General features: G+C 44.2%; 1 protein-coding gene across 1 annotated transcript; it reads left to right on the forward strand.

The window, feature by feature from the left end:
- The first annotated feature begins 3,918 nt into the window (after positions 1–3,918).
- On the forward strand, positions 3,919–9,169 carry LOC114460679 (nuclear RNA export factor 1-like). The gene is made up of 6 exons (XM_028442603.1): positions 3,919–3,966; positions 4,220–4,387; positions 5,450–5,518; positions 8,636–8,811; positions 8,893–8,953; positions 9,029–9,169. The coding sequence occupies exons 1-6, from the start codon at positions 3,919–3,921 to the stop codon at positions 9,125–9,127; spliced, it is 621 nt and encodes a 206-aa protein (XP_028298404.1). The 3' UTR covers positions 9,128–9,169.
- The last annotated feature ends 1,004 nt before the right edge of the window (positions 9,170–10,173 follow it).

A 10,173-nucleotide genomic window follows, 5' to 3' on the forward strand; every position in this document is an offset into this window, starting at 1 on the left:
ACCGGAGGTACGTCTCCAGAGACTGATTGGCCCGCTCCGCTTGGCCATTAGACTGGGGGTGAAAGCCAGAGGTGAGACTGAGGGTGGCCCCTAGGGCAGCGCAGAAGGCCTTCCAGACTCCGGAGATGAACTGTGGACCCCGGTCCGAGACAATGTCTGCTGGTATCCCATGCAACCGGAAGACGTGGTCAACTAGGAGGGATGCCGTCTCCCTGGCTGAGGGGAGTTTGGGAAGGGCGACGAAGTGTGCTGCTTTGGAAAAACGATCAACAATGGTGAGGATGACCGTGTTACCTCCAGAGGGGGGTAGCCCCGTGACGAAATCCACAGCGATGTGTGACCAAGGCCGAGTGGGCACCGGGAGTGGTTGAAGGAGACCCGAGCTGGGTCTGTAAGGGGTCTTGCCCCGGGAGCAGGTGGGGCAAGCGGCGACAAAGTCCCGAGTGTCCCTTTTGAGAGAGGGCCACCAAAACCTCTGCCGAAGGATGGCTGTGGTCCGGAAGCCCCCAGGGTGGCAGGCGAAGCGAGAGGTATGAGCCCACTGGAGCACCTGGGTACGCACAGACTCAGGAACATAGAGAACATTAGGCGGGCAGTTACCTGGGATTGGCTGTTGGGACTGTGCTTGACGGACCTGATCCTCCACTTGCCAGGTTAGAGAGGCGACAAGACGAGCAGGGGGAAGGATAGATTCAGGGTCACCAGAGGGTTCGTCGCAGGAGAACTGACGAGACAGGGCATCCGGCTTGATGTTACGGGACCCCGGGCGATACGTGAGGGAAAACTGGAAGCGACCAAAAAACAGCGCCCAGCGGGCCTGCCGAGAGTTCAATCTCCTGGCTGAACGAATGTACTCCAAGTTCTTATGGTCTGTCCAGACAATGAATGGGTGCTCTGCCCCCTCCAGCCAGTGCCGCCACTCCTCTAGAGCGAGCTTGACCGCCAACAGCTCCCGGTTCCCCACATCGTAGTTCCGTTCTGCTGGGGTCAGGCGGCGAGAGAAGAAGGCACAGGGATGCAGCTTTTGGTCAGATGGGTCCTCTGGGAGAGTACGGCCCCAACCCCGGAGTCATCCACCTCGACCACAAACTGAAGGTGGGGATCTGGCTGAACAAGGATAGGCGCAGAGGTAAAGCGTACCTTGAGGGACTGAAATGCTTGCTCGGCCTTGGGGGTCCACTGGAAGGGAATTGAGGTGGAGGTCAGGGCTGTGAGAGGGGCTGCCACCCTACTATAGTCACGGATGAAGCGGCGGTAAAAGTTAGCTTAGCCCAAAAAATGCTGTAACTGTTTCCGGGTCTCTGGCTGGGGCCACTCGGAGACAGCCGATAGCTTGGCCGGGTCCATCATAACACGTCCTGGGGAGATGACAAAACCCAAAAATGATACAGTAGTAATGTGAAACTCACACTTCTCCGCTTTAGCAAAAAGGCGGTTCTTCCACAGTCGCTCCAAAACCAGGCGGACGTGTTCCTCTTGGTCCCTGGAATAAATCAGGATATCGTCTATGTAAACAAACACAAAGTGGTTGATCATATCCCGGAGCACATCGTTAACCAGGTTCTGGAAGACGGCGGGGGCATTCGTGAGGCCAAAGGGCATTACTAAGTACTCAAAGTGTCCCAGGGGGGTATTAAAACCCGTCTTCCACTCATCTCCCTCTCTTATTCTCACTAAATGATAAGCATTTCTCAGGTCTAGTTTGGAGAACACTTTGGCCCCATGGAGGAGGGTGAAGGCAGAGTTTATCAGAGGTAGAGGGTACTTGTTCTTCACGGTTATATTATTTAGGCCCCGAAAGTCAATACAGGGTCGCAGGGACCCGTCCTTCTTATTTACGAAAAAGAATCCCGCACCTACCGGAGAAGTGGAGGGCCGAATGATACCTGCTGCCAGGGAGTCCCTTATGTAAGTTTCCATGGCGGCCTGCTCGGGTTTAGAGAGGTTGTACAGACGGCCAGAGGGCAAAGTGGCTCCAGGCAGGAGCTCGATGGCACAGTCGTAGGGCCGGTGAGGAGGCAAGGATAGGGCATCCTCTTTACTGAAGACTGGAACTAGGTCATGGTAAACCTCAGGAACGCCGGACAGGTCCGGAGGCCGAGGATCTGGCTTGGGATTTACTGGAGCAGGGGATGGGGCTGAACGGAGACAGTTAGCATGACACCCAGTACTCCAGGACTTAACCTGGCTGCCGCACCAGTCAATGGAGGGGTTATGTTTAATCAGCCAGGGGTGCCCCAGCACCAACTGTGGGCGAGAATGTTCCAACAAGTGAAAGGTTAGTGTTTCATGATGGTTACCTGCTAACCGGAGGGTGACAGGAACTGTTCTCCGGCGGATCGTGGCCAGGGGGAGGCCGTTGAGAGCACGGGCCTCCACGGGAGAATCCAGTGGCACCGACGGGATGTAGAGCTGCCTGGCGAGGTCCGAGTCAAGGAAGTTCTCCTCGGCCCCAGAATCCACCAGCACGGTCACAGAAAGTGAGTGGTTCTGATAGCTGAGTGTAGCGGGTAGCTGTAGCAGATGAGGGGAGGTGGAAGCAGTCCGGCTCACTCGTAGACTCCCTGTCACGAGTGAGCCCTCTTTTTGGCTGGTCTCTTGGGGCAGGAAGCAATGAAGTGCCTCCATGGCCTCGGAGGCAGCCTCAGGGAACGGTGTGGGCGTAGCAGGCTGGAGAGTGGGACTCAGTCGGCGGGAGGGTGCCGAGTCCCTCCAGTGTGCGCGCTCTCTGCGCCTCTCCCTCAAGCGATTGTCAAGCCGGATGGCGAGGGAGATTAGGGCCTCCAGGCTGCCCACCTCCTCCTTGGTGGCGAGTTCATCCTTCAGAGCCTCGGACAGTCCCCTATAGAATGACCTCTGGAGGGCCGGATCGTTGAACCCACTGGTAGCTGCAAGGGCCTGGAATTCCACGGAGTACTCTGCAACACTGCGGGCCCCCTGCCTCAGGGCCATGAGGCGATCTCCAGCGTCTCGCCCCCGAACTGGGTGATCGAAGACGCGCCTCATGTCTGCAGAGAAGCGGGAGTAGGAGGTGCAGATCTCCCCCTATTTCTCCCACACAGCTGTTCCCCAGTCCCGTGCAGGCCCCCGTAGAAGGCCAATTAGATATGCGATTTTAGCCCTATCGGACGCGTAGGAGGTCGGTTGTAACTCAAAGACGAGTGAAACCTGAGTCAAGAAGGCCTGGCAAGAGCCGAGATCTCCAGCATAGCGCTCAGGAACCGGAACCGTGGGTTCACGGCCTACTGTGGCCAGGGCAGAGGGAGAGCCTACAACCGTCGTCTCGGGGGCATTAATGGGGGTAGGCTGGCAACCTGACGCAGCTAGTGAAGATGCTAACACGGACTGCTGACCAGTAAGGTGAGACATTTGGCTGATTAGAGCTTTAACGCTAGACACGAGAGTCTTGAGTAGCTCATCATGCCGGCCTAGAATTGCGTCATGACTAACTACAGCATGATGAGCGGCTGAGGCCTCATCTGTAGTGCGGTCTGCTGAGCTCATTAGGGCCAAACTGTACTGTCACGAGACGGAACTGAGGCTCAAGCGCAGACAGCACAACAGGAGGCACAGATACAATTAACTGATTTATTTCACAAAAACTGAATACAACAGAAAACCTACCAGCGCCCTAAGTGGGGTGGTGGAGAAATTAAGTGCTGAGCAAACTGAGGGAGACCTAATACTAAGATTAACTAAAAACGATCAGGAAACTACTGATGAAAAAACAGAACCCTAGGTCTAAAGGCATAAACTCAGAATGACTAAACTAACAAAGGAAACCTCTGAACCCCAAATGGGCAGGAACACAGAGACGCTCGAGCTGCAGCCAACGCGGCCGAAACGAAGGAGCCTGGCACAGGAGTGGGGAAGAACCAGCTGAAGGGTGGAGTGAGCTGAGGGATTCCAGCGGTGATGATGGTTCCAGGAGGGAAGGAAGCAGGAGAGATCCCATCGGCTGAGAGGGTCAGAGTCTGCAATGCTTACAGTTTGGCGTCGGTTTGTGGTCTGCCGGTGTCTTAAGTAGTGGTGTGACCACTCCCCGCCGCAGCTGGAAGCAATCCTGATGATTAGAGTTGAGTAGTCTGGACAGTGAGGCATGGAGACCACCAGATGGTGCCAACGGACCAGTTCAGGAGATGCCAGAGGTAGAGGGCATGACACATATTGAAACAGATGTTTCTAAATGCAGATGTGATCTCCCAGCTGTTCTACACAGTGTTGCAGTGAACAAAATGAATGTGTTAGTGGAGCAGCAGGTCTTACTGAGTTTTACAGTGATCAGCTTATTGTGTCAACTTTGAATTCTCACACTAATTCTTCTGCTTTTCTATTTAGTTTACATACCAGTGCTGTGTGCCAGAAGGTTCCTCAGCTTCTGAAGTTGGTAGGTCTACTCACTCATTCATTCATCAGCAGTTTATGGTCACTCACTCTTCATTTCTACCACCATAGTGTTGATACTAGAGGACCTTAGTGTTTAAAGGCTTTTAGTCAATTATCAATTGTGTTAAAGCTGCTGTGAACAATAATTATCTATCAGATCAAAGACATGGTGTAGGCCTCCATAGATCTATAACTCAAACATCAATTGAATGACAAAATAATAAAAAAAAAAGTTGAAATTGCAGCTTGAAAGTTTGTCCAGTCGAGCCACTCAGAAATCCTGATATGAATGAAATTAACTTTAAAGCAACAATTTCAACCTTTTACATTTAGAGTATATTAATCTGAGGTCTACAGTATGTCTTTATCTGATTAAAAAAATAAATAAATAAAAAGATCACATCTAGCAGCTATAAGTACAGTTTATTGTAGTTGTTTACAAGATGTAAAATCATCAAATAATTAAGTAGTTTTATTCCCCCAAATATTTATTTCTTTATTTTTAGGGACGATGTAATCAACATTGTTACAATAAAGGTTTACAGCTGATGTGACGCATAAAGAGCTTCTAGCTAATGCTAATTCACAGCTCATGTCCCTGGTTGGGCCTTTTTACACAATTTACAATAATAAAATACATTAATACAACATTTGTATAAAACTTTTTCAATCACACACATACACACACCATCACACGTACATTCACACAGACTCAGTGTTATTTACTTTGGTTTGTTTTCAGACTAAACCCTAGAAGTGAACATTTTAAACTCAGATATGGTTTTAAGTTCTGTGGTAATGAGTTCTACAGCTTTGGACCTGAGTACGATGTACCAGTCACTATATATTTATTGACTGGTTCATTGACTTTGTTTTTATCCACATGGACCAACCAGATTAGTTCAGAGGTCACAGATTAGATTTGTTCTGGTACCTTTAGTTTAGTTTGTGTTTTGTTCCAGTGGTTTTTAAGGAGAATGTTATGTTTCATATAACACCAGATATTCACCAAATGAACTGATGTTTTCCAACTTGTACTAAACTGTATATTGTCCCTCATCAGGATGGAAATGACCTCCCCCCACCCATTGGCTTTGATGTGGACACACCCACCACTATCCCACCTTGTAAGGTTAGTCAGTGTGATGCTGAATTGTCTGTTGTGTTCAAAACGTCACTTGTCAAAGTACAAGAATATAGAAGTTACTATATTTTTAGATTCAAGCCTTTTTTGTAATGAACGTCTCATTTCTCCTGCTAAATGTTGACCATGTGATCACACAGAGAAGCTGCTTTGACTCTGATGACGCTAAACGTCTACATTCAGCGCTTTTTGCAACAGTGAGTTTCTAACACTTTTCCCTGAGTCGCTTCACAGCGTTTCTAACAATAAGTAGGAAATGACATCAGTGATTGGTGGTGATATGCAGAGTGTGTTTTGTTTGTTTCACAGGTACTACAGTGTGTACGACTCTGGAGACAGACAGTCACTGCTGGGTGTCTACCATGATGAGGTATTATTATCACTAACAACACCGTACAACGTTCAGAATCCATCAATGTAAGGACACACACACACACACACACACACACACACATATTAATTGAGTGCTGCTGATGTCTTTGTTTTTCAGGAGAGTTCTGAGAGAATATTTCAAAGACAGTAGAAACCTGAAGAGGACCAAAGACTCCAGTAAGTTCTCCTGAATTCAACGTATGACTTGTAATGATTAGGGTTTGGTGCCGAAACCTGGAACGAGAATGGGACCAGTTCCCATGGAAACGCTAGCAACCGGGCCCAATAAGAACAAAGATGTCGGTGTCACACATTACTTGACACACATGACGTTGTTGTCGCTGCTCAGATCATTGATCAATGACCTAATTTCTAACCGTAGCACATACACAAAACACGGCCTGAAAGAAGGTGTGTGACATTATCCTCCATAAATAAATGAATGTGTGGGAAACGCTGATGTTAAGTTTATCTAATAATAGTTTGTTTGTTGTTTTGAGTTAAATGTGTTAAATTTGACTCTGGAAATAAAAGGTCATTTTGATATTTTGAAGTTAGTTTAAAGTAATGATTTTGCACCAGAAGTGTTGAAAAAGTAGCGCGTAGTAACCGATACCCAACCCTAGTAATGATGGAGCACACCTGATGTTTGTCTTGTTTTTTAACTGCCCTAGTGATGCGTTTCCATCTGCTGAAGCACACACGACTGAATGTGGTGACGTTCCTCAACGAGCTGCCATAAACCCAGCATGACATCATCTCTTTCACCGTGGACGTAAACGCCTACACAGTGAGTTCATGTCTGATCTGCCACACACTGAGTTACATCATTTATGTTGTTCACTCTCAGCCAAACTGCTTTGTTTTCACAGAATACGCTGCTGTCATTCACAGTGGGCGGAGTCTTCAAAGAAGGTCAGTATCTTAGTCGTCATGGTTTTAAGAAGATCCACTGCAACTCATCTATTCTCACTAACGCTTTCCTGGCTTTTTCAGTTGTTGTAGATGATAAAGCTAAAGAATCTACAAGGTTTTCATCACAGTTCCAGCAGTGGATTATGGGTAGGTTACACACATAAAACCAAAGTGCTCATTATCAGCTGTAGCTTCAGATAATGCTTGCCTCCACTAGTATGACTGGAATGAACAAACAGTAAATACTGTTTCACCACGTGTGTTTTCTGTGTATTCCTATATTTACCTAATGTATATTTATTTGTCCATAAAATAAAATGATAAACATTAATGCTTTTACACAACAACCATTGTTATTAAATTGTTAAATCAGGGTTTTGGCCTTTAATTGGCCATGTAATGTTGTTACATACATGGAATTTGTCCTCTGCATTTAACCCATCCAGTGGGCAGCCATTTTTGCGGCACCTGGGGAGCAGTTCGGGGTTAAGGGACTTGCTCAACAACCCACAGTGATGGCCCAGCTGAGGCTTGAACAGCCAACCACTCCGATTACAAGCCCAGTGTCCTTAACCACTAGGCCACCACTCCCCTTGTAGAGATTACTAGGGATGGGCACCTTTCACATTTAAACCAATACTCATTACTCGTAAATCAGTATCGGTACTCAACGATACCACTTTTTATTACTTTTGTGTGGTAGTAAATATTAAATAATATAATCTCAAAATATTCCAGTTATTACCATATTTATTTCTCAAATCAATAATAATAATAATGATAATAATAACAAACAACTTTAATAAATATATCAAACCAACATCTGTTTGTATTGTAGCAACAATATAATTATAATTGCTTAATTGATAATTAATTACAATTATAGCATAATTATAATTGTAATTTTAAAAAATCTGTTGCTGTCATAATTGTAATTAGATTGTAATTGAGTTCAGATAATTGACTAATTGTAATTGCCATGAAAATTCTATAAAAAATTGTCAATTATAATTTAAGGCTAAACTGGTAAACCATGTTACATTTCTATATGTACAGCTCTATACATATGTAGTTAACAATATGTTTCATATCAAACTTTCACACATTTTATCATTTTAAAAATATTGAAACCTATATTTTCATTGATTAGGAAGCTTATTTTTAATAGATAGGAAATAAATGAGATGATAGATATTTAGTGTATTAGTGTTAACTTTTAATAGGTTATTTATTTCAGGATCAGTAATTGTGATTAATTGTAATTGGACTTTAGTAATTGAGAATGTAATTGTAACTGACTTTCAGAGGACAAAAAAATCATTGTAATTGGATAAAATGTAACTGTCATCATGATTGAACATGAGTAATTGAAGATGTAATTGTAACTGAAAAATGTAATTGACCCCAAACCCTGCTCACAGTCAAACTAAAGATGAACTAAGGCTTAGGCTGTGTTTGAATAGTCCCTCCTATCTCCTTTCCTATCCACTTTTCCTTAACCCTGTGGAAGATGTCATGGCGTTAAGGAAAGGTGTTAGGAGAGGAGTTAGGAAAAGGTGACCACGTTTGTTTTGACAATCAGACGCACTTCCACTAGGTGATGTAATAATCCTATGGCCACGCCTCCTTTCCTCAGAAAACGCTCTTTTATCACAACCACCACTTAAACACTTCCAGGTGTTAAAGGACAGTGGATAGGAAAGGAGATAGGAGGGACTATAGGGACACAGCCTTGGTGTGACCTATATTACTGTAATATTAACACCATAGAAAGTCTCTAACCTTTGAACCCTGTGGTCCTCGTTCATACTTGAACAGTTTGTGCATCATCAACGACCAGCTCTTCATCAGAATGGCTACAACGGAGCAGATCAGCAGAGCTTTTGTGCCCCGCCCCCTTCCTCCAGCCCAGTGCCCACCCTCACTGCCCCACAGCAGGAGATGCTCAGCACCTTCTCCCTGAAGTCAGACATGAACCTGGAATGGTCCCTGAAGTAGGTGTCCTCTCCTAATGACGTCTACCAGACTAGGATGAATGTCACAGCTCACTGGTAAACACTGTCTGTGTGTTACAGGTGTCTGCAGGACAACAAGTGGGACTTGAACAAAGCAGCACATATCTTCACTCAGTTAAAGGTGACACGACTCTAAACAATCTACGTCATGGTTTAAATGTGCTGATGTCTAAAGTAGCAACTGTTTCTGTTTCAGACGGTGGGAAAGATCCCAGACGTTCCTAAAGTAAAACGTCTTTGTATTTTTGTATTAAATAAAGTCAAAGTGAAGCGTTTGATCAGATATTTGACCTGAATACTATTGGGAGTGAGTGTTTTTGATAGATTATGAAGGAGCATTGTAGTCAGTAAAAAAAAAAAATCAGTTTTCCAAATAATTTTTTTTTTTTTAGCCGTTTTCCGAATTATTATTGTTTTTTAATTCTTTTTCCGATTTTTAAAAAATTGAAATCCGTTTTCCGAATTAATTTTTTAAAACCGTTTTTTCCGAATATTTTCACTAAAATCAGAGTTAATAACTTTTAAAATATATTTATTTTCAAAGGAAGAAGAAAAACATTATGGTTCAATGTCTGCTTAAATAATTTATTTCTCTTTTTTAATAAACATTTTTTTCAAATAAAGTAAAAGCAACTGTTGATTTAATGTGATCTACAGTGACTTTACTTTCACTGCTCATTAAATATTTATTAATTAGATTTTTTGCTGTTGTTTCAAAGAACAAACCATCATAATTTAATCATAAATTAATTTATACTCAACAAATTTCCTCTGAAATCCATTAAATCATCCACAGACAAAATCCTTCAGGCTGTAACTACTTTATTCACTCTTAAATCACCATTAAACACATTTATTCTGACTGGTTTGTCATAATGTTTATATAAAAAGTTGGTTGTGACGTCAGCGCGACAGTTGAGTGGTTGCCAGGTTGAGTATTTTACCGCTCATTGTGAGATTATAAAATAACTAACTTTGTGATCAAACAGTTTAACGTTGGTTAAAGGTGATATTTATGTTTTATTTGGATGATGAACGGATGGTTTTTGAACGTTTCTGTGGCTATTCAACATATTTCATGCTGGGAATCATCGGTTGTATCTGGCAACCAGCTAGAGTCAGGAACAAAGCAGTGAAATGGAGGACGGACAGAGCTGGATGATGACTACCGTTAAACTAGAAGAAGAAGAAGAAGAAATATTATGGAGGGAAATGAAGCTGAGTATGAGTGAGACGGACAGTGATGATGATGATGATGATGAAGAAGGCTGAGCTACGTCATCACCACCACCTGTGTAAAGGAATGGTTGCTTCAAACTTGGAGAAGAGCGGAGAAGAAGA

The sequence above is a fragment of the Gouania willdenowi genome, unplaced genomic scaffold (genome assembly GCF_900634775.1).
Source record: "Gouania willdenowi unplaced genomic scaffold, fGouWil2.1 scaffold_5_arrow_ctg1, whole genome shotgun sequence".
NCBI lineage: Eukaryota > Metazoa > Chordata > Actinopteri > Blenniiformes > Gobiesocidae > Gouania > Gouania willdenowi.